The 24,035-nt window shown below is 52.5% G+C and overlaps 8 protein-coding genes across 8 annotated transcripts; 4 read left to right on the top strand and 4 right to left on the bottom strand.

Moving 5' to 3' along the window:
- The first annotated feature begins 739 nt into the window (after positions 1-739).
- On the top strand, positions 740-3,852 carry BJX67DRAFT_352726 (cellobiose dehydrogenase). The gene is made up of 9 exons (XM_071029059.1): positions 740-895; positions 951-1,129; positions 1,222-2,533; positions 2,596-2,720; positions 2,775-2,868; positions 2,925-2,973; positions 3,036-3,121; positions 3,180-3,449; positions 3,532-3,852. The coding sequence occupies exons 1-9, from the start codon at positions 847-849 to the stop codon at positions 3,723-3,725; spliced, it is 2,358 nt and encodes a 785-aa protein (XP_070886607.1). The 5' UTR covers positions 740-846; the 3' UTR covers positions 3,726-3,852.
- A 358-nt stretch (positions 3,853-4,210) lies between these two features.
- Positions 4,211-5,590, bottom strand: BJX67DRAFT_387850 (uncharacterized protein; the record flags this gene model as incomplete). Its single annotated transcript, XM_071034297.1, has 3 exons — positions 5,146-5,590; positions 4,876-5,091; positions 4,211-4,817 (listed from the first exon to the last, which is right to left on the bottom strand). Exons 1-3 carry the CDS (start codon positions 5,340-5,342, stop codon positions 4,211-4,213), a joined length of 1,020 nt encoding a protein of 339 aa, XP_070886606.1. The 5' UTR covers positions 5,343-5,590.
- Positions 5,591-6,852: 1,262 nt separating this feature from the next.
- Positions 6,853-10,020, top strand: BJX67DRAFT_80745 (uncharacterized protein). The gene is made up of 9 exons (XM_071035480.1): positions 6,853-7,039; positions 7,099-7,153; positions 7,204-7,336; positions 7,395-7,993; positions 8,042-8,471; positions 8,524-8,658; positions 8,703-8,827; positions 8,880-9,269; positions 9,330-10,020. The coding sequence occupies exons 1-9, from the start codon at positions 6,925-6,927 to the stop codon at positions 9,970-9,972; spliced, it is 2,625 nt and encodes an 874-aa protein (XP_070886605.1). The 5' UTR covers positions 6,853-6,924; the 3' UTR covers positions 9,973-10,020.
- A 121-nt stretch (positions 10,021-10,141) lies between these two features.
- Positions 10,142-12,292, top strand: BJX67DRAFT_387848 (major facilitator superfamily domain-containing protein). The gene is made up of 5 exons (XM_071034296.1): positions 10,142-10,496; positions 10,558-10,692; positions 10,750-10,919; positions 10,975-12,048; positions 12,101-12,292. The coding sequence occupies exons 1-5, from the start codon at positions 10,310-10,312 to the stop codon at positions 12,146-12,148; spliced, it is 1,614 nt and encodes a 537-aa protein (XP_070886604.1). The 5' UTR covers positions 10,142-10,309; the 3' UTR covers positions 12,149-12,292.
- Positions 12,293-12,384: 92 nt separating this feature from the next.
- BJX67DRAFT_371943 (S-adenosyl-L-methionine-dependent methyltransferase) lies at positions 12,385-14,904 on the bottom strand (the record flags this gene model as incomplete). The annotated part of the gene is made up of 4 exons (XM_071031170.1): positions 12,385-12,618; positions 12,704-13,546; positions 13,657-13,870; positions 14,189-14,904. 4 exons carry the CDS (start codon positions 14,902-14,904, stop codon positions 12,385-12,387), a joined length of 2,007 nt encoding a protein of 668 aa, XP_070886603.1.
- Positions 14,905-18,377: 3,473 nt separating this feature from the next.
- BJX67DRAFT_371942 (Zn(II)2Cys6 transcription factor domain-containing protein) lies at positions 18,378-19,487 on the top strand (the record flags this gene model as incomplete). Its single annotated transcript, XM_071031169.1, has 1 exon — positions 18,378-19,487. The coding sequence occupies one exon, from the start codon at positions 18,378-18,380 to the stop codon at positions 19,485-19,487; it is 1,110 nt and encodes a 369-aa protein (XP_070886602.1).
- Positions 19,488-19,606: 119 nt separating this feature from the next.
- On the bottom strand, positions 19,607-20,521 carry BJX67DRAFT_352717 (uncharacterized protein). Its single transcript, XM_071029058.1, has one exon. It carries the CDS (start codon positions 20,463-20,465, stop codon positions 20,013-20,015), a length of 453 nt encoding a protein of 150 aa, XP_070886601.1. The 5' UTR covers positions 20,466-20,521; the 3' UTR covers positions 19,607-20,012.
- A 547-nt stretch (positions 20,522-21,068) lies between these two features.
- Positions 21,069-22,964, bottom strand: BJX67DRAFT_352715 (uncharacterized protein). The gene is given in 6 exon segments (XM_071029057.1): positions 21,069-21,444; positions 21,457-21,904; positions 21,965-22,357; positions 22,439-22,648; positions 22,722-22,771; positions 22,857-22,964. 6 exon segments carry the CDS (start codon positions 22,913-22,915, stop codon positions 21,333-21,335), a joined length of 1,272 nt encoding a protein of 423 aa, XP_070886600.1. The 5' UTR covers positions 22,916-22,964; the 3' UTR covers positions 21,069-21,332.
- Between the last annotated feature and the right edge of the window lie 1,071 nt (positions 22,965-24,035).

Genomic DNA, 24,035 nt, shown 5'->3' with positions numbered 1-24,035 from the left:
CTCGGCCCAGAGGAGAATCTCTTTGATCTTGGATCTTTCCACCTGTCCGTGTATTTTACGAACTGTTGCATTGTGCATTTTGAGCATGGTGGCGCTGTACATAGTCTGCTGCAATTTTTTCAGCTCGATTGCATGAAGAATCTAATCAGTTTCAAACAAGGCCTTCGCTCCCCGGCTAAAGTAATGATTGTCAGGCACTGGCGTGCCCCTCTGTAATGTGCGTCATCTCATTCGCTCCCCTCCAAATTCCGATGGGGGGATCAACGCGGAAGACGGACCGACTGCGCTCTCCACCGTTTCGCATAGAGCAACATTGCCTGGATCTGGATAAATTCACATTCGTCACGGAGCGAGCAAGCCCTCTCTCATTTTCGCGACAAGTCCGCTCCGCAGTCTGCACACCAGCTGCCAAGCGTGCTTCAGATGGTAGGCCATGCGCCCCTGGCCCCCTGCCAGGCCGGCTTAAGTCGCCATCCTGGCTAATATACGAGCGAACATCCTTTCCTAGAGGGTGTTTGCTCCGGGTTTTTGGCGGACGGTTCAAGGGTTGTTTCCCCACATTTTCAGGGCACGGAAGCAGACAAGCGGTTCAGCGGTTTCGAGTCGAACCTGTTGGTTTCAGACATGGTTCTTCACGATGTCGGGGTAAACTCGGGGGGGAAGGGGGGGAGGGGGGGTTTATAAGTCACTTTCCTCCCCCGCCCCCAGGAGTTGGCTTGCCCTCTTCTTGTTCCTCCTGTCTGGTCGCTAGCTCGTCTTGATAGTTCGTCCTGGGGACTGCCTCGCTCCTTTTGCTCTTTCTTTCCTTCTTTCAGCTCTGCGGGCTCTTCGCCGCTCCGTGCGAAGATGCATACATTCACTCGTGGTTTCGCTGCCCTGGTGGCGGCTGGTGGCTGTTTGTCTCCCCTCGCCTCGACTATCCGGTGGTTATTCTAATTTAATTTGGGTAGTGCTGCAACCATGTCTCGCTCAAACTAGCAAGCCCGTTGCGTATACCGATCCCGACACGGGAATTGTCTTCGATACGTGGACTGTCGAGGAGAGCTCCACTGCTGCAGGGCTGACCTTCGGTGTTGCCCTGCCCGAGGATGCCCTGACGACTGATGCGACGGAGTTCCTTGGATACCTTGTACGTACTTCCCTTATTTGAACAAGATGTGATTTTTTTTTTATTTTTATTTTTATTTTTTTTCGTTTCTTCTCTAACGACGAAATCAATAGTCCTGTGGCTTAACCGAAGGAGCCGGCTGGTGTGGTCTCTCACTCGGTGGCTCAATGAACAGCAACCTGCTCCTCATGGCCTACCCGCAGGATGAGGACGTCCTGACCTCCTTCCGGTTCAGCTCTGGATACTCCATGCCCGACGTCTACGCGGGCGACGCGAACTTAACCCAGATCTCGTCTTCTATTAACGATACGGCCTTCACCCTCCTGTTCCGATGCGAGGGGTGTCTGGCCTGGGACCACGAGGGCACGACCGGAAACGCGTCGACATCCGCCGGACGATTGACGCTGGGATGGGCGCAGGGCCAAGAGTCTCCGGAAGACGGCGCTTGCCCTGACGACCTTAGTATCTCCCAGCACGAGGCTCAGAGCATCTGGAGCGCTACGCTTGACGAGAACGCGGCCTCAGCAGACTATGAGACCTGGGCGGAACTTGCGACGGAAGTTGTCCCGGGCACTTGTGACGGCGATGGCGATGGTGGTGGTGATGAGCCCGTCGGCACCCCGGTTCCTGAGGGCGCAGAGTACGACTATGTGATCGTCGGCTCTGGACCCGGTGGTATGGTCGTTGCCGATCGACTCAGCGAAGCCGGACACAAGGTCCTCCTGATTGAGAAGGGCCCTCCCAGTACTGGGCTGTGGGGAGGTACCATGAAGCCGGAGTGGTTGGAGGGCACCGAGCTGACTCGCTTTGATGTCCCCGGCCTCTGCAACGAGATCTGGGTTGACAGTGAGGGCATTGCGTGCGACGACCACGACCAGATGTCTGGTTGCGTGCTTGGTGGTGGAACAGCCGTGAACGCCGGCCTTTGGTGGAAGCCCAACACCAAGGACATCGATGAAAACTTCCCGGAGGGATGGAGCTACAGTGACCTCCAAGCCTCCATCGACAAGGTGTTCGAGCGGATCCCGGGAACGACTCACCCCAGCACCGATGGGAAGATCTATCTCCAGCAGGGCCCGAATGTTATTGTCAATGGACTCCAAAAGAACGGGTGGAGCTTCTACAACCTGAACGAGTCGCCAAACCAGAAGTACATGACTGTCGGCCACAGCCCGTACATGTTCTCCAACGGGGAGAGAGGCGGGCCCCTGGCGACGTATCTGGCGACTGCGTATGAGCGCGATAACTTCGATCTGTGGCTGAACACGACTGTCAAGCGTGTTCTCAGGGATGGCAGCACCGCGACGGGCGTGGAAGTGGAACCGACACTGGACGGCGGGTACGAGGGCGTTGTCAACCTGACCGATATCGGAAGGGTCGTTCTTTCTGCGGGAGCATTCGGGTCCCCGAAGATTCTGTTCCGAAGTGCGTATCCTCTCTGTCGTGCGCGTGCCTGACTGGGTTCGATGAAGGCTAACAGAGTATAGGCGGCATCGGGCCGGAGGCGCAGCTCAACATCGTCAAGGAATCGAAAAAGGACGGTGCGACAATGATCGATGAGGCTGACTGGATCAATCTCCCTGTTGGAGAGAACCTGATGGACCACCCTAACGTACGTTCCACTGATCAATGTCAGCTGAAGATGAAACTAACGAACGCTGTATAGACCCAGATCCGCCTGTCGCACCCTAACGTCGTCGGGTACGACTGGATCGGCGCCTATGAGGATCCCGTCGAAGAGGATATGAACAGCTACCTCGGTAACTCCCCTCAGCACCTGGCATACTTTGTCACAATGCATACTGATAATCTGCAGACAGCCGAACCGGCCCCCTGGCCCAAGCCGCGCCTAACATCAACCCCATGTACGCAGCCCAACACCCAACCTGCCCATTTTAAGCGGAGGATACTGACATTCGAGCTTTAGCTTCTTCGACGAAGTCACCGGCCCAGACGGTGTTACACGCTCACTCGAATACACATCCAGTATGTCGGAGGGCTTTGGTGACACCGGTATTACCTCCCCCCCCTTTTCCAACAACGACCAAAGAAACGCTAACAAGCTGTGTAGGTCTTATCTCGATCACCCAATACGTCGGCCGTGGCATCTCCTCCCGCGGCAAGCTGTCCATCGACAGCCAGCTCAACACCGTCGTCTCCACCCTACCCTGGCTCACGGACGAGAACGACGTCGATGCCGTTATCCAGGGCATCAAGCGCGTCCAGCAAGGTCTTCGCAACGTCACAGGTTTGACCTGGATCACCCCAGACCCGGATACCGAGGTTGAGGACTACGTGAACTCTCTTCCGTTGACTGGACGGGGCAGCAATCATTGGCTGGGTGCGTTGTCTCCAAACCCCACCTCTCTCTCTCCCTTCGCCTGTAATGTGTTTCGAAAGGGATCGTGTACTAACGAGTGTAGGATCCTGCAAAATGGGCTCTGACGATGGCCGTGACGGTGGTACTGCCGTTGTTGATCTCGACACAAAGGTCTACGGCACGGATAACATCTTCGTTGTCGACGCGAGTATCTTCCCCGGCATGGTGGCCACAAATCCCTCGGCTTATATCACCACCGTGGCGGAGAAAGCTGCTGAGAGGATTCTGGCGCTCTGAAGGTCTTTTCTCAAATGTTTGCGTGGCCTGACGCGGAGGTGGCAGGAAGATAGATTCTGGGGGGTTGGGGGGTGCTGTGAATGTCTTTGTACATTGTATATATCAGTCAAGTAAAATTGTACCAGCCTCAGATTCCTGGGAGTCGTCTTTATTCGAGTCGATGGTGCGGGCGACAAGGCGGGCTGTCCGGATCGCTGGGTATACCTTGCTCGCTCACCTCGCGGAGGAAACTGGGGACACTCGTTTGTCATCTGTCTCTCCTCGACGAGAGCTCCGTAGGGACATCGTGAAATATTCCTGGCGCGTTTTGAGGGGGAGGGTGACATTCGCAACCTGGGCGAAAAGCTACGGGACTGTTCTACACGCAAGCTCCCGGAACGCGGAGGCAAAAGAGTAAATGGTGAGATATCGATTCTTTGCCGGGTGGATAGCTCCAACTTCTGACTCAATAATATAGTACTTGACAAGGCGAACAACGTGGCGCACTATGCCTGGCTCTTCAGGTAGGGAATCCCTGTCAACCTGAAGGCCCTCTCGCTCAGAACAGGCTCCTGGACTGGCTTGAACCGGTTGTAGGGACACTCCTTGCCGTCGCGCTTGGCCACATTCGACCCCGTGTGCTTCGCATTCGGCCAATGCGTAGTTCCCAGCCGGTTCTCGAATGCCTCCTTCTTTCGCACGAGATCATCCTGCGTCGCGTCCGCGACCGGCATGTAGCATGTATAAATACAGAACCGTGGGATCGTGCCCTTAGGACTGAGATTATAATGGGGAGTGCGCGAGTCCCAGAGAAGGAGATCGCCTGGCTCAGCGCAGACCTTCACCCATTCGCAGCCGCGATCGGCGAGCCACTTCATCCCGTTCTCAGTGAACCCGTACCACTCTGGAGTCCAGGCGGGGATGCGTTCCTCCCATGCCATGCCGCGGTGGAATTCCTCGGAGAGAAGGTGTGCACCGCGGCAGACGATGAGGCCGCCGTCTTCGGGGCCATTGGGGAGGAGATTCACCAGGCCCTGGAGACAGCGGAAGCCGGGCTTTTCTGGGTCTTGGTCTTGGTGTGGCCAGGGTTTGTTGGGAGGGAGGTCAGTACGACTGTTTTATTAGCGGAGTCGTTTGACTTGAGTGTGGTACAGCGATGGGTTACGCATACTTGGGAAAGCCAAAGTTGATGGCGTCGAAAGAAACGATCAAATCTTGGTCATTATAGACCTTCTCAAAGGTCTCGACGACCCCGGGCTCGCTGCGAACATCCCAGACGAACTTTTCGTGAGCAACGCCGTAGTGCAGGCACATTCCTTTCTCGTTGATAAGAGGCAACCGGTCCTTATGCGCGGTGGATAGGTCATTCCGGTCGAATCCAAGGTTGCTGTGCGAACTATTGTTAGCTAGTGTCGGGCTTTGGGTAAATTCGACGTCTTACAAGCCCTCCAACCAGGAATACATCTCGTCCGCGTATCTTCGCGCGCGGTCACTTGGGATAGCGCCCTTTACCACGGCAAACCCATCACGGGCTAGATCATCTCGGAAATCCCCAAACTTCGGGTCTTTTCCATCCAGGCACATGCGGACATTGTCCATAGCTTTGACGGGCTCGGTGATGACTGCGGTGGTAGACATGCTGGAGTTTTAGGGAAAGAAAGTCAGATCCTGATGGCGTTGAATTATTTTCTTCACGAATGATCCAACCCATGTATATACCATCCGTCTCGACCGCTTGGATCATCCGCAGCATTGTGGTCTTGCCCACGCCCTCGCCCACGCCCACCGCCCACTATTCCGGCTGTGCCCACTCGGCCGCCGATGAAGAGGGCAAGTGGGGAGTGGAGGCGGGGAGCTTCAAGTGGGCGAGCTGTCTACTATCGGAGCAACCATGAAAATTTGGTGTTTGGTTAGACTGGTTATGGTGCTAAGCTACAAGGTGGTTCAAAAATATATTATGAAACGAGATATCACTCTAACACTAACCGGTTATTCCAGGACAAATCATACCTGAGCAAGGTAGTTCCATTTAGCAGTGGCCGCATACTGGCTCACGGCGAGTACAATCACACTTTGCTTGAGGTATGTTTCCCAGCCAGATTGCTTTGAATGTTCTTCAAGAGCAGCAAAAGGAGTTTTGCAGTAAGACCAATCCTCGTAACCCGTTCACATCGGTGGTGTCACGCTCGCTTCATCACAAGGCCCTTGGCTGAAGGGCGAAGTATTTGAAATTGTTGCGATGGTTCCTGATGGTATACACCCCGTTGTGAAGTGGCAATATATATTGACCCTTCTCAGTACAAATGCTTGAGAATCCCGAAGCCAACAATCCTGGGCGTCGAAAGGTAGCCTGGGAGCAATGCGACACGCCCTCTCAGGAATCCTAGAATGTATAACAGGCATTTCAGGCTAGGGTATTCTAACCATGAAAGTCATAGGCTCTTTCTGACAGGTAGAATAAGCATTTCCCAGGCATTAGATCATGGAAATTGCGTGACACTGTATGTTGCTCTCTGTTATTGGCCTCGCTGCCAGTCCTTTCAACTATTCATGGGTTGTGTTCCGGAACCTGCACTCGCATGCAGGCTGCATTTAAGCGTATAATTGACAAGCCGCAAAATAAGGTACAAGAAGGGAGGAAAAGTCATGTGCAGACACTCTGAAGGCCGTTTTCTCGTCCACTCACTTGGTCCGAACAGTCGACCAGACGGTTTCATGGAGTTGATCTGCACGTATCATCATGGAATCGAGGGCTGGTTACGGCGGCATGCAGACTTAAAGGGGCCTCTAGCAAGCTTATACATAGTCTTCAAACCTAGGTATTATGGATTCCTCGATATTCCCCTCCTCCCGTGTATCCTGCTTGGTGTGGTATGTAACACCTGCCTAGCATATTTCAGGTCCATCATTGAGCAACTATGGAACAGAATGAGCCTCAAGTGCGTGAGAAATTGAAGATTCGGGCCCGTTCAGCTATGGTCGGCGACAAGAGATAGTTAAGAGAAGGAGGAAAACAAAGCTCGCCAAAGGGGGCCCGCAAGGAGGGCTGCCTGTTTGGGTTAGCGTCGGCACAACCTAGGGCCACATGACATCCCGACTTGGACTGGTCTCATCTCTCTCCAACTTGGAACCTTTTTACCTCTGCCTAAGATCTGTTGCTTCCGTTCAGCATGTCCTCGAGTTATACAATTTTAGCGGAGGAAAACACAGTAATGTCTCAATGTCGTCCCCCCGCAAGTCCCGCCGCGTCAGAGATGCCGTTAGCCTCCACAAGTGCCCGCAATGCCACAGGACTTATGAGAGGCCCGATCACCTCGCCCGTCATTTAGATTCCCGTGTGTCCAAGCCTTTATTGTCATCTTGACACTGGATACCAACTGATAGGCCAAACTAGACCGGAATGAGCGGACGTTCCAGTGCCCAACTTGCCGCCGCGGTTTCAATCGTAGGTGCGAAAAACCGATTGGATGCCACAGAATACTGCTAATACACGAATAAGGGATGTTCTACAACGGCATCGGTTAATACACGCAGATGGAAAGCTTATCAGCAAGCACAGAAGCAGAGTCATAGAAGCCTGCATGGAGTGTGCATTTGCAAAGGTGAGCTGTGACGATCACAGGCCATGCAATGTAAGTTACCATTATAGGAGTGGTTAGCCAATCAATACACTAACGCTGGCCGGCTCAGAGATGCCAACGTAGAGCTGTTCCTTGCCTTCCCAGGCAAACCCGGCGACGTTTAAGCAGGCCTGTAACCGCGCCTATGTTCGAGACCGACGTCTCGCGGGCTGGGTCTGGGGGAGAATTGGGCAAGGAGATTCACATTCCACTGTCTATTGAGCCTCCAGAGGTTGAGGATGGTCTCTATAAGAACCCGTTGGCTTTAGATAACGGGGGTGGTGATCTCTACTCGCCCAATGCTTCGGTCTCGTCCACTCCACCACTCCCCGGACGCACGTCGGCCCACTACATGTCTGCCAACACCGTTGAGATTTGCCAGGAAGTGAACGAATTTCCGGCTTTTTTCGAACAAGTCATGATGCAATCTGGCTCGTCCAACCCCAATGATACCCCGGGAGTACAGCAACCGCGAGGTGTCTTCGATTTCATGTGTGAACCAAACTTCACGAGCCCCGATGCTGGCCTATTTGGCTCAGATATCCTTATGGACCTCGACAGAATGCTTGAGTTTAATCCCTCACCGGCGGCCACCACTTCAAATTCAGAAATCGCTAGTGAGGACCTGAATACAAAGCAGCGAGTTGCAGCTTTCCGGAGATCCCTATGGTATGGTCCCTAGGTTTCCTTAAATACTGGTGGGCTAACTTTGGCTAGGCTCTGGGTACCTCAGAAAAATCAGAACGGCTTCAGCGAAGAAGGTCAGATCCCACTCAGAGACGGAGATATGACAGCTTCTATCTCGTCTTTGCACAGATCTCGACTCGAAGCACTGGATATCCGCGGAAAACTTACAAACCAATTACGGGACCATATTTTCCAACTAATATTGCGCACCGCAGGAACACGACTCTCCGTGCCCTCGTTTCCGACAGCGGAGTCTCTTGACACTCTTATCAAGATCGGTATCTCGAAGAGAACTGAAACAGATGCGTGGATCCACCCGTATACCTTATACCTCCAAGATTCAAGACCGGAGCTTTTGACAGCCCTTGTTGCCGCCGGTTGTGTTTGCTCTGCCATTCCATCTATCAATAAAACTGGGGTACTTCTTCTGGAGATTGTCCGAGTCAGCCTTGCTCAACTTGTAAAAGCACACTGCTCCTTTTATGCGTGCATAGCTAACACCACAATTATAGGCTGAGACAGACAACAGCGTTTTGCGCGATTTGCAATATTTCCAAGCGTCGATGATGTGGTTAGATATTGGCGTTTTCTGTGGCTATAAACGCAAGATGCAAATAACAGAGAGTCACCTCCAGCCACTCTGTACAGTACGTATACCGCGTTATGATGGCAGCGAAGCTGACATTTCCAGTCTTTGCGCAGAGCCGGTGCCTTCGACCGCTCATTCTATGCCCAGAGCACATCACCACAAAATATGAACGGCCATTCACTGGAAAGTATCTGGTATGAGTGGATTCGGCAGGAGTCGTTAAAACGGTAAGCGGGCTTCAGACATAGAACTTATGCACCGCTAATATGTCTCTCCCAGCCTCGCCTACCACTTATACGAACACGATGTAGAAGCCGCGGCAGCGATGAATAGACCTCCTCTGACCAGTTACACTGAGTATACCCTCCCTTTTCCCAATGCTCGCGAACTATGGCTAGCACCGACTGCAGCCGCTTGGAAACACCTTTGGGATACGAAATATTCTCATTCTATCCCATCGGCACTCTCGTTACGGGAGTTGCTTGCTGATCCATCCGCCCTTAAACACATTCCATCTAATATAGATGTCGGGGTAATGAACTCTGCGCTACTCCACGGACAAATGGCCCAAGTTTGGGAATTTCGCCAACAGGCGCTGCTCGCAGACAGCTGTTATTCTGCGACTCGGGCAGTCACCAAACTCTGGCTACAAAGTAGACAAGAGGATTTGTGAGGACATTTTCACCTCTGAGAGTACCACAGCTAACACAATCAATCGCATGATTTTAGGTTATCGTCCATCAAAGCGGCCCGAGAGGGCATGCTAAGGGCGCCGGCGATTGCAACCTTGCTGGGTGAATTCGCCATGATGTATCTACATGTGAACATTGACTCGATCCAACGCTTTGCGGGGCAGTTTGGGGAGTTAGAAGCGAGGCAGGAGTACCCAAAACTGCGTGACTGGAGCTTGACTAAAGAAGCTCGCACTTCCATCTGGTATGCTGGACAGGTTCTTCGTGCGGGACGGCAGGTCCCGCCATTCCAATTACGCGGATTTGATATTTTGGCTGTTTACCAGTCGATCTTGGTGCTCTGGGTTTTCGGGTTGCTCCGTTGTGGCGAGAGACAACGGGAGGATGCCATCAGTTCGCCGAATGGTCACGAAGATCCCCTAGTTATCCTAGACGGCCTCGAAACCGAGCCCACAGAAGCTTTCGTCAATCGGGACAATGGCCAACCGGGCCTAACTCTGTATGTTTCTGACCATGATGGAAAAGAAAAGTCGATGTTTTGTCAGCTACGAAGCCCTCGCTTGGTCATGGATGTCGGGGTGCAGGTCTTCGAGAGCAATTTCCCTGGTGCAACCGACAATTTACCACCTCTTGTTGATAATTTGCGAAACTTGATACGCGATCTCGGGAACTTGCCGTAGCAATCCGAGTGATATGAGGTGTCAACACCTCCCTTCAAACTTTCTCCGACGCACGATGGGTGCTTAAAGATGTCGTCCAGCGTTTTTGAATTTGGTCAGTAGAGGTTCCCCAGACACGTCGGGATGTGGGCGAACACTGCGTGGGGGTGCTCGCCCACGCTTCGGCTCCTCCACCCCCAGTGCCGGCAATGCCAGCGACTTTTCCCCATAGTTTCGGGTCCCCGCTTTCGCATCAGGTTCGAGGGCCCATCGCGTTCTCCAATAAAATCGGAGATAAAGCCCCTGACATTTCTCGTGGCCGGTTCGACCAGGTTCATGCTCTCAGAAGTCAAGTAAGATGGAAGAAAAAGCCGTGATCGAGCTAGATGAAAATATTGAGTCTGGGAGGCCGTCGGCGAGTCACATCCTAGTTGACGCTGATGGCCAGGTACAACGATTGCCCGTGCCCAGCAAGGACCCTAACGACCCCTTGAACTACACAAAATGGGAAAAAGTTGGTATCATCGTGAGCTGTTGCTGGTTCTGTGAGTCATCGGCGCGCATTTCGCAACCGGTCGAAGAGTCGATACTAATTATTGCCGCCAGCAACGATGTCATTGTCACTTGTTGGAGGCTTGGGGGCAATTCTTGACGTATTCTTCCAGATGTACATGGCCGATGGGCATACTACCAACCAGGTAGTCTGGCTCTCCACATTTCCTTCGCTTTTTGTTGGCATCGGTGAGTGAAAGCATTGTGTCGAGTAAGGTCACGTCCGCTAATTGACGTCGCTTAAAGGCAATTTCGTGGTTCTCCCGCTCGGCCTGTTATATGGGCGGCGTTTCACGACCATGGTCTCGACGGTCATCCTCCTAGCTGCAACGATCGGGTGCGCTGCCTGCAACACATGGGAAGAGCACCTGGCCCTACGAATCGTACAGGGCCTCGCAGCAGGTGTGACGGAGTCGGTTAGTCACTCGCTCTACGCTGACGGCTCGGGAGCTAACTTTTTTGCTACTCTAGATCCTCCCGCTTGTTCTCGCCGAGGTCACCTTCGTTCACCAGCACGGGATGGTATACGGCTTCTACTGGGCAGCACAGAGCGCTATTACGGGATGTCTCAATCTTGCTGCCTCTTACGAGGTTGCCGCGTTGGGGTGGAGATGGTATTACTGGGTTTTCGCCATCGCAGTTGGGTTCGGCTTATTCCTGGTGATCTTCTTTGGCTTCGAAACCAAATACAAGCGCAGCTCCCAGTTCCTAAACGGTCGCATGGTCACCACCGATCAGTTCGGCGTGACCAGAATGCTCACAGAACATGAAACGCAAGAGTTCCTTGAGACACATGGACATCCTGGCGGCGATGGCCATATCCCAGAGGAGCTTCGACCCAAGAAATCGTATCTGCAGATGTTGATTCCGTGGTCACCCCCAACAGAAAGCCCTTTAACGTTGGTGCCGCGGACCACTTTTCAGATTTTCGAAGCATTTATGTCACCCGGTATTCTCTACGCCACCCTTCTCTCCTCCGTCGTCCTTGGATCGTCGATAGGCATGTCCCTTTCTTACAATACAGTTCTCCAATACAACTACGGCTGGGCTCCCAAATCAATCGGACTGATCAACCTCGGCGGCGTCTTCGGTGGTTTCGGAGGCATGCTGTACGCCGGATTTTTCGGGGACCAATTCATTATCTGGATGGCCAAACGAAACGGTGGTATCCACCGTCCTGAGCATCGCCTCCCCCTACTCATCTTCCCCGGTATCCTTGGCATAGTCGCTCTCCTCCTCTACGGTTTCACCGCAAATGGTGGTGCCACTTGGGGCGGGCCGTATATGGGCTGGACATTGTTCCAGATCACATTCGTCTCTGTTCTCATCCTATCAACCTCTTTCGCTGCCGAGGCGTGGGAGAAGAATCCCGGCCCGGCGATCGTGGCTGTTGTTGGTGTCAAGAACATTGTCGCATTCGGTTTGAGCTATGGGATTAATCCGATGGTTCAGAAGTATGATTACCCTGTTGCGATGGGGATCTTGGCTGCTATCTGTGGGGGTGTTTTTCTTTTGGGTGTGCCGGTTTATTTTCTGAATCCCAAGGTAAGCCGTGTCTCTTTCACGATTGATGAATGGAGTGTCTGATTTCGTGCAGTGGCGGCAATGGATGGAGAAGAAAGAGAGGAAGAATAGGCGCTACTGAATGCCGTTACTGCCAGTCCCGACATATTGCTGATATGATAGTAGTAATATAAGCTGGCGCAGCTATCAAGCGTATCATCGATTATTATATACTTCATTGCTGCTACTATTAATACCCCATGGCTTCAACCCTGTCGACCCAGCTATCGTAGCTTGTCGATTCGTGCTCTAGGAATCGTATTAACAGACTTGTTGCCAGACCAACCTTGCTCTCGAATATATACAACCAACCCCAACTCACTCGAACCCAGGAAAAGCATCCCACTTTGTCCCCTCATCAGGCACATCCTCGGCAGCACACCTCGGACACCCACATTTGAACCTAAATAAACCCTGCAGATGCTCCCGTCGCTCTTTGAGCTCTTTATACTGCGTCATATCGAAGTACGAAATACAGCACTCCTCGCCGGCAACGATGTCTCGCCCAGCCGTGAAGACCATTCGGCACTGTTTGTCAGGCTTATGGATTACCTGTATTGCCGTTAGCTTTTGACCTGATAATGAAAGAAGCTGGTGACAAGAAGTACGACAATTGGCGGTTTTAGGAGAATCTCACATTCGGACAGCATGAATGGTTCGCAATAGAGGCCCGCGGATACACGGCCGCACCGAACTGCTCCCCTCTACCGACTGGAGCAGAAGCAGGCGGGAATATCCCCGTTTCCCGAGGGTAGAGGCCGAACGAATTCGCCTCTTCCCTGCAAATGAGGGCGAGGATATCGCTGTTCGACAGATTATGTGGGATAGAGGATTTGCTGAGGTATTTCTTCACAAGCATGCCCCATTCCCGTATTTGGGCGTGCGACCAAGTCTCCGTCGTTCCGCAGAGGGATTCGATTGCTTCCCAGCCGGATTTGAAATTTGATAAGAGGGACTCGGGGGGCACGCTGGAAGTGCGGCGGTCGTCGTCGTCGTCGTCGTCGTCGTCATCGCAATCGGGGGATTGAACCTCGGTTTGGGGGGCGTACCGCCGTGCGAGTATTCGGACGATCAACCAGAGCATGCCGAAATTGTACTCGCCCCATTTTGAGCGAAGGGAGAGGGCGTATTTGCTTAGCCATGCGCATTCGAAGAGATGGCGGGGTTCGTCCGTGGCGCGACAGGTGTCATCGCACCAGGCTACGTGCGTGGTGCAGCGGTTTGCACAGGGGGTTCCGGTGCTCTGAGGGACGGGGCGATTGCATTGGGGATTGCTGCAGAGGAGAGGGTTTTCCGTGGTGTCTACGGGTGAGGCTGGAGATGGAGTTGGAATGATCGCGTACGGTGGGTCGATAAGGAGGACCTCGCCTCTTTGAATCGGCCTCGAGGCTTGCAGTTGGCGGCCTTTGATGGGGTGTACGCTCTGCGCCAGATAAGGATGGACCCATGGCAGCATGGATTCGCTGGGGGCGGGCATTTTCTACTGTCCTTTGAAGTCTGGCGCTTTTGGCAATCTTGAGAAATTTGGAATTTTTTTTTTTCTGCACTGGCTGTTGAGAAAATGTCGTGATCGTTTGCTGGGTGGCCCACTCTGGCCCGTGGAATGGGCCTGGGTCTGGGTCCGACGATAGGTATTCCATTATTGGCCATGCAGATGGCTTCATGAGCTCCTCTTCGGCTGGAGGCTAACGCGAAACCGACATAGTGGATTTGTAAAGCATCACCGTGGCGAAAACAAGCGATTTGATAGGAGTTGCCGATTTGGTGCGGAACGGAGCCCGCTGACCAAGTTCCTTGCGATAAGCTCCAATGCTGAGGATAAGCTTAATTTGCATTGAAGATCAGCTTCATCCCTGGGCAAAAAAACTAGAGAAGTCCTCTGGAGGATCCTGGTAGCATTCTTCCCCTTGTGTGGGCTTGATGAGGAGGTTCCGGATTTTTGTACGACACGCATGCAAGACGCGGGGGCACTGAGTCGACAACAACAACCAGTCGGTTGACCAGTCTAGATCAGAGTTAAAATGTGCTCTCTGATATGCATGGCTCCGCCCACGTCATCTACTTCCGGACAGCAACCACAAACAGTCGCGGGTACCGTAGGAGTACCCTCCCATCGACCGACTTCGGGTACACTTGTTCGAGGCGGCCGAGATAAGATTTCAGGAAGGAGTCTTTGTCGGCAGGGGACAGGGGGTCGATAAACGGTCGGAGACCAGTCCCTTTCACCCATTCCACCATAGCTTCATGGTTCTCAAGGGAGTGGTAGTAATGTGTGTGCCAGATATTTACATCCGCGCAGATGGGCTTCAGCTCATCGTAAATTTCTTGCGGGGACTGGAAGCGGTCACGCCCCGAAGTACTCAGGGTTTGCGCCCAGGGACCGTTCATGGCCGTCTCTCGCATGGCAGCATGAGACGGCTCAGTCAAGTTATCAGGAACCTGCAAAGCAAACACGCCGCCTGAAGGCTGCGATTCCATCAGGCGTCTGATCACCTGAAGCCGTTCATTCCGCGGAAGCCACTGGAACACAGCATTGGAGAAGAAAACGTCCACCGACTCTTGGGGAGCATAGGTCCTTAAATCCTCTACCGTAAATTCGACGTTCGGCAGCGTTGTGCGTGCCTTTCGAATCATATCGGGGGACGAGTCCATCCCCGTTAAATGGGCGTCCGGATACTGAGCGCGGAGAACTGCGGTTGAGTTGCCAGGTCCACAGCCTAGATCTACCACACGCTTTGGTGACTTCAATGGAACTTGCGCAAGAAGGTCGTGGGAAGGCCGTGTGCGTTCTGCCTCGAACTTGAGATACTGTTGCGCACTCCAGTCTTTTGTCGCCATTGTTCTTGTCGGAGGGCGGGCAGGCCATGGGAGGGGCAACAGACGGGTTGGCGTTCGACGGACGAGTGACATAGCTCACCCAGGAAAATCTAGACAATGGACACCCTCCCGGAATTTCCAGTGCCAGCTCTCTCTCTCTTTTCAGGCGTGCTCTCGTTGTTCAGCGCGACTTGCAAGACTCGCAGCCTGGCGATATCGGACGCCACGTGATGTAAAAGCGCCGATAAACGGACCCAGAGCCAATTGGTGCGAACCACAGGAGTTACTGGAGAGCACGTCTCGACTCGTGGGTGTATATCCATCACTAATCGCCGCAACAACGTATGGGGGCAAACGGACTTCGGCCTTGTCAATCTGGTGGCTTGGGAGGCTCGAAATGATATGTTCTGCCTTAACTTGTCTCGCTCCTGGAGGTGAGTGATACGACAGGCGCGACTGGGGCATCGCCAGCAGACCAATTTGTGCCTGAGGAATCATTTCGGCGGGGCGTTTTGTGTCCTTTCACTTTCGTTCCTTGCTCCTCCCCATCCTCGTTGTGCGGATGACGCTCTTGTTCCATACGGGGCGTATCTTGATTCCGAATGGTCTTTCCGGAGCCCCTGATTAGCCCTGTCGTTGAGTCTTCGTGATGGCATCCAGATTGAGTTACCAGCGTTCAAGCATTCACTGAACGGCGACCCAGGGCCTTGGAAGCGGTTCAGTCTTTGGGCGCGCGGAATACGGTCCTTCGCTTCGGTGGGAAAGGAAAAAGCGTGCTCGATAAGCTCGGAAAAAGCAACTGTCGGATTTCCTTCGCCCGTGCATGCTGGATCGTCATGACGCTTGGTGCTTCCGTCACCATAGGAGAGGAGATGGGGAATTGCAGCTGTCACTTTGACCGACATCGGGCGGACACTCTTTGTGGCTCTCCTCTGGTAGGCCATGTCCTGGGATCCGAAGACCGTGCAGCTGCGAGGCTGGCTGATGCCAAGCAAGTGGTTCATGAGGCTTGGGGCATCTCGCCCATTGTGCCTCAAGATTCAGAGATCGGTGCAAGGATCAGGACTAACGATTGTCCTGCCGCGTGGCGCGCGGGATATGCCGATAAATTCTGAAGGGATTGACGCTGAAGAAGCCCTTTGTGGTTTTGGTACAATGATATCGATTGAGCCTCGACTGGGTGGACTGCGCTGCGCTGTGGAGCGCCGCTGGGTTGGAGATCTGCGATGAGAAAAGCCTGCAGGCTATTGGAGCCGTATGGACCAGATTCCTTCGTCATCCTCCTTGTCCCAGTCCCCACCCGGGCTCGGACCGTGTCCGCCATGATCATTTGGGAAGAAAGACTACAAATCGGACCGTCATCGCGAACGATCGGGTCTGGAGGCTAGCTCAGGCTGCGCTTGAGCTGCACTCCAAGGGTGCACTGGCTCCGGATCTCGAAATTTACTGGATCGTCATTTTCTTCAATCAGCGTCGTGGAAGGATTCAAATTTACTCGTTATTGGCCGCGAGAGTCGATGTTCGAGTTCTTGGCCCTAAACTGGACTCTCGATTGGCTAAACGGCCATCTCTGAGAGCTATTTATCTCCTTGCATATTTTGCTGCAGGATTGGCCAAAATCCGCTCTGCGAATGGCTTCTCTTTGCCAGGATTGCTCCTGCAACCGATCCTGCCGAGCAAGCAAGCGACGCTGGTGACCTCTTCTTTCTGTCGAGGAGGAAGTGACTGAGCCGTGTCAATCATACCGGCTTAACATCTCCGTTCCATTGTAATTGGCTTTTACCGTTCGGTAGCGACACCGGACATCCGATGTAGGGCTTGCACTCGTCACCGCTTCTCACATTCCTTACCATTAAGGGTAGCAGGATCCCGGACAACTGCCGAAGTCGCATGTTTGCTGCTAAGCCGGAAGGAATTGTTTGTCCCGCATGATATCAGATCGATGCGCGGAAGGCCGGTTAGCACTCACCACTCCGAGAGGCGTACACTCTGGCCCGATGAATCGGTGGATCGAGCCAGCCATTAAAACCGCAAGTGCAAAGCTCAAACATGACTCAGGGAACAGAAAGATTCTGACGGCGGCCGCTCACCTTTTGATCAGTGAGTGACATGAAATCCCCACAGTCTTCCAGTCCAAGTGACAGCCAATTGAGCAAAATCTCGCACTGTCGGCGGGGAAGGGGCTTCCACCCATCTGAAATCTTGCGAGAAATACCTTGACTACCAATCAGAGATACACATCTTCACCTTATCCACCCCGTATTCTCTCTCGGCCTTTTATTGCTTTGCTTGCAGGGATCTAGGCCTGATCAGACGGTCAGGATCTTTGATTACGCTTCCAGCCGAGCCAGAAGGCGTCGGTCTGCACGGGACGAATATCTATGACGTACGGACCGGGCGCCACAATCTTTGGGTTACATGCATCACATCGAACCTTGGGTCAGCCCTGGATATTGTCTTCAAAATCGAAATGCCCTGGATATCACGTGGTGGATCGCCAGCTAGCAAGCATCGAACATTGTGTGGTTTGGGGGCGACGATCATGAAAGCATTAGCTTGGTGCTGCTTGCGAAAGCTTCCTTGCTAGCTCCTGATTTTGGCGGATGGCCGTCATTCTGCTTTCCGCCAGACAGCCACGCTTTGTCCTGACAAGCGCAGAAGGCGATGGATCACTCCCGCTCCAGCCCAGACAGCATCGAAAAACCCCTCTATTGAGCTGTTCGTATTACTGTGATTAGCTTGCAGGGGACAAGACAAGTTTTTCTGTCACTTGTGCATGATGCAGCCTGCCTCCTGTCACCATACAAGTATCTGCCAGGGCTCCGACCTCCCAAACTCGAGCATTCCAATAGACTTCCGGCGCTTGACAGGGATTATGTGCCTTTGAGTCGATCTCTGGCGTTCTTTCCGCTGCGCTGACACCAAAGATAGCCACAGATGTGGACCCGGATCGACATGATAGCAGTCCGCCAACCAATCCATTGGCGTGAACATCTGTTCAGCGAACAGCTGGCTAAGGTCTTGGGAAATCAGAGCTGGGTGATCGACTCGCAGAGGCCCACTGAAGGCTAGCTCAGGTCATAACTAACCTCGCAGTTGGCAACTCGTGAATCGCTGGGCTTAGGAAGGAAGAGAGAAGCGACAAGAAAGGGAAAAGGTGAAGTTCCCTTCGGAAGCTCTTGACTGACTGGGGGTCTCTGCAACTGCAGATCATTCTTCCATGGCGCTGGTTGATCTACCAATCAAGCATATTTCTAATCCACTGCAAGCGATGAGAGGAGCGGTCCAGCTGGACGATGCCTTGGACAAAGGGATGGCGTCCCGGGCGCTTATAAAGAGCCTCGACCAGCTCCCCCCTCCTGCATCTGCCCTTCGATCTCCATTGAATAATGAACCAGACTGTTTGGATTCAGAAGCAGACTGCACCATCAAGACCGTCATTGGATATGTCGACACCCACTCGCACTGAGATGAATGCCTTGCCCTTGGCCGACATGCCAGCTCCAAAACAGTCCCCCTCTGCTGCTACCGCATCTACGAGCGCGGACGACCCTCCCCTCCGAACCTCATGCGGAAATTGCAACCAAGCGAAGGTGAGGTGCTCCAAGGATAGACCAACTTGCCGGCGGTGTGCTTCGCGAAAGACCACCTGCGTCTACGGGGTCTCTCTTCGTGGGACGAAACGTCCACGACCCGAATCTCAGCCGGACGAAGCTGATCGGCCGGTCGCGAAGAAGAGACCTACTTCTCTCCCATCGCCTGCACCTTCGGATATTTTCCCGGCTACGGTAGTCGATATTGCCGGACAAGCACCGTATTTCTCGAACTGGAACAGCGACCTCTGCGGCGGGACGACCATGACTGATGGCCTCGGTGGCATTTTGCCATTCAACAGCTTCGAGCCCACCCTTGGCGACCAGCCTCCTTTTTCATTTCCTCTCGGCGATGCAAACTCGCCTTCGTCGCCGGTGCAGCCATTCGTTGGACCACCCATGGCTTTGCCGACGATGACGATTCCGCTCAGCCCCATCTCGCCTCCAGCCTCCCGGGACAGCAATCTCAGGACCCTCTCCACTGCGCCCTCGACGGCCTCGCTTGGTTCATGTTGCTGTCGACAAACCATTGGCTACAAGGTAGCGGAGATGAACAACCCCAAGCAGCGCAGCGCCTTTGTTATGAACGAATTTCTTGCGGAGCACCGAGCTAACATGGCTCTATGCACGACCGTTCTCGAATGCTCAGCCCCGCAGCATAAGGCAGGGATGATCCTGCTGGTCGAGCTCATTGCGCTTCTGTTCCAAATGGTACTTGCCTTTGACCAGATCGAGCAGCAGAGGCAGATGATCCAGCTGCCGCCGACCGCATTGTCTGCTCCCACATCCCCGTCTGATCATCGTAAAGAGCAAGTCGCACAAGCTACAGTCTTACGGGCTGAGCTCGCTAAGCTAGGGGCGTTGATCCAAGAGTTTGACCGGCGATACTGTTCTCTCGACGGCACGTCGTGGGGTGAAGACACGTTTCTCCTCTCTCCACTGTTTGTAAACCTCCAGTGGAAAACCCAGGCCCGGTTCGACGCGGTGCGATCCTGGATGCCGTGGCTTTGACCCGGTCCTGTTAGATTTGACGAATCATTACGGCTTTATTACTTACTGTCTATAATAATGGTGCACGACGCAATGGGCAATTCGGCGTTCCTTAGATACGATGAATTCCATCTGTTTCATTTCTCTCCACAGAATCCGCGAGAACACGTTTCCCACCGCAATGCCCAAATGGCGCCCGCAGAAGCGAAGAGGCCCAATCTAGCGGTGTAGGAGTCATACGGTCGCCCAACAGCTCGCCTAACTTCACGCTTCCTGTTCTTCAGCGCTCGAGCCCGGAGTTTGAGAATTTGTCCGGGACGCGTGCATGGCGGTCCGATCGGCAATCAATCAGTCAATTATTGCTTCCTTCGGGGCCTGGCGGCAAACTCTGCAGGAATCGCCTTGGGCGGCTAGACCCGATTTTTGGGACCTTGCCCCTCGTCGCTGTGGACGTATTTCGACCGAGATTAGAAATCGGGGAGAGGTCACAGTTTTAGGGCATGGCGGTGGGCTCTGGATCTGTCTGTGGCTTGCGCTGGAAAAGCCCTAAGAATTGCGGCATCCACCCCTCATGGGATCGTTCGAATGACAGCTCCTTCCCCAGAGGGAATATGCTGTGGATGGCCGAAAGTATTTGCATTTGGAGGATTTTGGAACTGCACTCCCGATGGCGTGAGGTCTTTTGTGCTTGCGATCTTTGGTCTTTGAAAGTACCATTGGCATGCTGCTTGCGCGTCGTACTTTCGCTGTTATTATCTCTCTGAGAAACGAAGATATCGCGATCCTGGCAGCTCGCCATTCCGTGGTGTCGAATAAATGGTTCCTCATTCGAGGTCTCAACTCAACAGAAGAGGGACAGACTGTTTCTCGCCACTCGAGGCCTTTCGTTGCATCAGCGACTGTATTCCGAGTGCACACTGCACTGCGGGGAGTCTTGGGACCACGAAGAATGACGCTTAGCAACACGAAGGTATCGAAGGCAGTTAACAATAAATACATCGACGAATAGTATAAATATCTGGTTATCTGCCACGCCTACCGGGGCCTTCATGGAGTGGACGTCTCCTCGACGAGTCAGTACCATTTCTTGAACACGTTTTCGGGATCATAGGCTTTCTTCACCTCAATGAGCTTCTCAACGTTCACAACGCAGACGTTGAACGAATGAGCAGACAAGTGATTATTCCCATACTCCGTAATAGGGACGGTCGCGAGGGTGCCCAAAAGCTCCCCGATGATTCACCACCTTCGCTGCCAGCCCCAATTACCATCTCTCTGTTTCTTCTTCTTCGTCTGTTGAGCGCCAGTGCGCCCCCATATTATTATTATTATTGGTCACACACGGATCTGTCGGGCTCTCGAGCTGGTTTGGAGAACTCCGCCAGAGGCTGAGGAGACCCCTCGTTTCTGATAAGTAAAGCAGAAATTAAACTTGCTAAGAAATAGACTCTATTATACGTTCTATTTGGTTAACTTCCAAGGCTTGCAGAAGTATTCCAGGGTCTTATGAGTAGTAACTTCTTCAAAGTACTATATACTGTATATTAATATCTATCTTTATATTTCTGCAGTAGTGCCCTCCAGATATATATCTGTATAAGTCTGTCGTGACGCCGCGCGTTTCCAGATATTCAGTTTGAGCACGACGACTGCCTATCGGGGCTGGAATGGTACCATCAATCCTAGCGTCAATCACAGATGGCCTCTTTAATGCATAATGTAGCTAAACAAAAGTCAAACAAGCCAGTCTCTGTCTACCTAGGTATTGCGCGTAATTCGCTCAGGCCCTCGTAAACATCAACACAACCATCAAAACATGACCATGCGCAAAGACTGGAGGAGTTAAAAAGCCAGATAGTAATGTTTTCAAACAAGCAAATAGTCATCAACAAGCTTACCCTTCCGGATGTCAGCGAAATCGTCACTGGGCTCACTATCTCGCAATCTTGGATTACTATCCTCGTCCTCCTCAGATTCGTCTTCAGATTCGTCTTCAGATTCGTCTTCGCATTGCAACTCCGGGTCCCCTGGATCCCTCGCAGCTCCTCTCAAGTACATGGCCTCACGTTTGGATCGCTCACTACGTGGGCCTTCTATCGGATTTCCATCGGGTGTGAGGCGCCATCTGCTTCTCATTATCATACGTTCAAGTTCAAAAATCCGCGCGTCCCTAAAAGGTCCGGGTTTGTCTGGTGATGGCGGTCGTGCTTTCTGTTGAATGACATGGATAATCTCCCGTAGATAGGACCAGGCCAAAACCAGACCTTTGCCGCCGGGACACTCAGGCCCATCACTTGCTATCAAAAGGACTGGAGATGATTGCAGTTCTCCGTTGTCGTTTAGCTTGTGGAACTGCATGATATCGCCGCTTGTGACAAGCCCATACATGTCAACGTTTTGCTCACCTTCGCGCTCCTTTCGGGCTAGCTGGCTTACTCCTACATAGGATTAGTTAGATATTAATCTGCACGTAATGCATTTTAGAAGAGAAACCATACTCATCCCACACGCACAATGTTTGATGTCCCATCTTACTTGCTCTGGCTCGGTATAATACACGGCGAGGCCTATGTTCCACAGCCTTTCACCAAAGAAAATACCGTTATGGATGTCAAATTGCACATAACAGTTTTGCTCTTTGTGTTGGAAGCCAGCATATACGTCAGAACCCTTGGCGTAGCGAAGCGGGCGAGGCAGCCGCGCAAAGTCGGGTTTTGGTAACAGTGGACTACCAGAGGATCTCCCCTCAAAGTTCAACCTCTCGGCAGCGAGACATGATTTTATTAGGGCTTCTGGCTTCCACTCCAGAACTTGGTGGTCATGTATGTCTTCCAATAAGGATAAAGTCTTTTGGACTTCGCGGAGATCATCGTGGTCCTGGAGCATGCGGCCTGTTGAATAAAGCACATGAGAAGGTTAGCTATTTGACCCGAAATTCCTGGGAGTAAGAAGCTAGCTTCGGGTTTGCATACCTATATGGGAAGGACACTCGTATTGTTGAGCTGGGGTAAAGACATTGGGACTTGTGGTGATTCCTAGAGCGTCCCGGAGCATAGGGTAGGGTGTGGTGTGCCGGTCCAGAAGTTTCCATTCCCCTTCTCCAGGCCGAAGTACGATTCCATAATCGCCGTCTCCATACATCTTGTCCCTGGGCTTTTGTAATGGATTTTTTTTCGGTCCGTCTTGTGTTGATTGTGGGTGAAATCAAACGTCAAAAAGCGTACATCGGAGGGCGAAGGTGGAGGGTCCTCTCACCGACTACACCTGCATCATCTTTCCCAGAGCACGGAAGTAGTTTCCGTGAGCTGATATTCAGTCATTCTTAAGTTTATCGGAATATATGCCCGCAGGCTGCAACATTGATGGTTGATTGGCTCGGATTAGCCGTACCTGAGGTTGTATCTTCGGCCTTGAATCATCCCAATCCATGGGTGGATGTGCATTGACATCAATTATAAGAGTTATTACTTGCAACAAGTGTTTGTTGGCAGGAGCCTGACAGAGACTATCTTGGAGACAACATATGACCTATTTTAGCCAATAGAATTTAGGCCCATGGACGGTGGCACGTAAATGGAATAACCCAACAAAAGTATCGCTACACTCTAATTTATAAGCTAAAGTTTCATTTAACTACATAATCAATTGATTTCAACCCACTCACGAACTTTCCTGACGTCTCCCGCGGCGCTGTGGCCAAAATGGCGCCGAACGGAAGCACCGTGTCGGATTATTGGTATTTCCGTAGGGGTAGCTCAACGTTTTGACGTGAGGTTGAATATGGTAGAATTGCATGTCTGCTCAGTCTGTGGTGCGAGGGCCCTTCAGTGGCAACTCGCGTACAATAGTAATTCCGCTCCGGCGCTATACCTTATTAGGTAATATAACACAGATAGCGGGGTGAGGTGAACTTTGAGCGTGGTGACGCGAGCCGTACTCTGCACAAAAGTTCACCTCACCCCGCTAAAATCCCATCCCCTGAAGTGCAGTGTCGATCGACACTGCACTTCGGGGGGAGGGATGTAAAGTCACCTCCCGCAGCTCCGGCGAGGGGATTCCGGCGAGGAGATGTCGGCCTCAGGTCACACGGCTACAAAGCCGGCTCTCTTTGGGAAAACATTCCCAAGGTACCAACTCTATTACGCATGGCCAGGGTCCCCTTTCCAATTATTCAGGCAGCCACAAGTAGATGAACGGTTCTGATCCTATATATGTACCTATACATACTAGATTTCCTGGGTGTTATGGAAGGTTGACCTCTCAAGCCTTCCTAACCCCGGGCCTCTAATCCCGGACTTCCGAACTGAACTCGGTTGACTTCCTGATACGTACCTTGCGTTGCGATCACGTTCAACTAGTATGAAGACTAGTCACGGTCGGGGTGGAGTCTGGTTTCGAGGAGCGAGGCCAAGATCAATACGTATACTGATCTTGTAGAGTAAGTGCTAGGCGAGTTGGTTCGCAAAGATAACTTAGAACTGGTTACTCTGGAATAACAATTGTATTGATCATGAAGATAGGAAAGCTAGATACAGTGCCAATAAGCGTCCTTATATACTACCAACATTG

This window comes from Aspergillus lucknowensis, assembly GCF_044049455.1.
Source record: "Aspergillus lucknowensis strain CBS 449.75 chromosome Unknown BJX67scaffold_18, whole genome shotgun sequence".
Taxonomy (NCBI): Eukaryota; Fungi; Ascomycota; class Eurotiomycetes; order Eurotiales; family Aspergillaceae; genus Aspergillus; species Aspergillus lucknowensis.
This window is presented reverse-complemented; position numbering and strand designations above follow the sequence as displayed.

Bases quoted from the DNA above. Each gene is read 5' to 3' on its own strand.
- BJX67DRAFT_352717 (XM_071029058.1), bottom strand. From the start codon at position 20,465: ATGTATTTATTGTTAACTGCCTTCGATACCTTCGTGTTGCTAAGCGTC.
- BJX67DRAFT_352726 (XM_071029059.1), top strand. From the start codon at position 847: ATGCATACATTCACTCGTGGTTTCGCTGCCCTGGTGGCGGCTGGTGGC. The intron at 3,122-3,179 runs GTATTACCTCCC...CAAGCTGTGTAG, and splicing joins GGAGGGCTTTGGTGACACCG to GTCTTATCTCGATCACCCAA. The intron at 3,450-3,531 runs GTGCGTTGTCTC...TAACGAGTGTAG, and splicing joins GGGCAGCAATCATTGGCTGG to GATCCTGCAAAATGGGCTCT.
- BJX67DRAFT_80745 (XM_071035480.1), top strand. From the start codon at position 6,925: ATGTCGTCCCCCCGCAAGTCCCGCCGCGTCAGAGATGCCGTTAGCCTC. The intron at 7,337-7,394 runs GTAAGTTACCAT...TGGCCGGCTCAG, and splicing joins ACGATCACAGGCCATGCAAT to AGATGCCAACGTAGAGCTGT. The intron at 8,659-8,702 runs GTACGTATACCG...TGACATTTCCAG, and splicing joins ACCTCCAGCCACTCTGTACA to TCTTTGCGCAGAGCCGGTGC.
- BJX67DRAFT_352715 (XM_071029057.1), bottom strand. From the start codon at position 22,915: ATGTCAATGCACATCCACCCATGGATTGGGATGATTCAAGGCCGAAGA. The intron at 22,358-22,438 runs GTATGCAAACCC...TTTATTCAACAG, and splicing joins CGAGTGTCCTTCCCATATAG to GCCGCATGCTCCAGGACCAC. The intron at 21,905-21,964 runs GTATGGTTTCTC...AATCCTATGTAG, and splicing joins ACATTGTGCGTGTGGGATGA to GAGTAAGCCAGCTAGCCCGA.
- BJX67DRAFT_387848 (XM_071034296.1), top strand. From the start codon at position 10,310: ATGGAAGAAAAAGCCGTGATCGAGCTAGATGAAAATATTGAGTCTGGG. The intron at 10,497-10,557 runs GTGAGTCATCGG...TATTGCCGCCAG, and splicing joins CGTGAGCTGTTGCTGGTTCT to CAACGATGTCATTGTCACTT. The intron at 12,049-12,100 runs GTAAGCCGTGTC...GATTTCGTGCAG, and splicing joins TTTATTTTCTGAATCCCAAG to TGGCGGCAATGGATGGAGAA.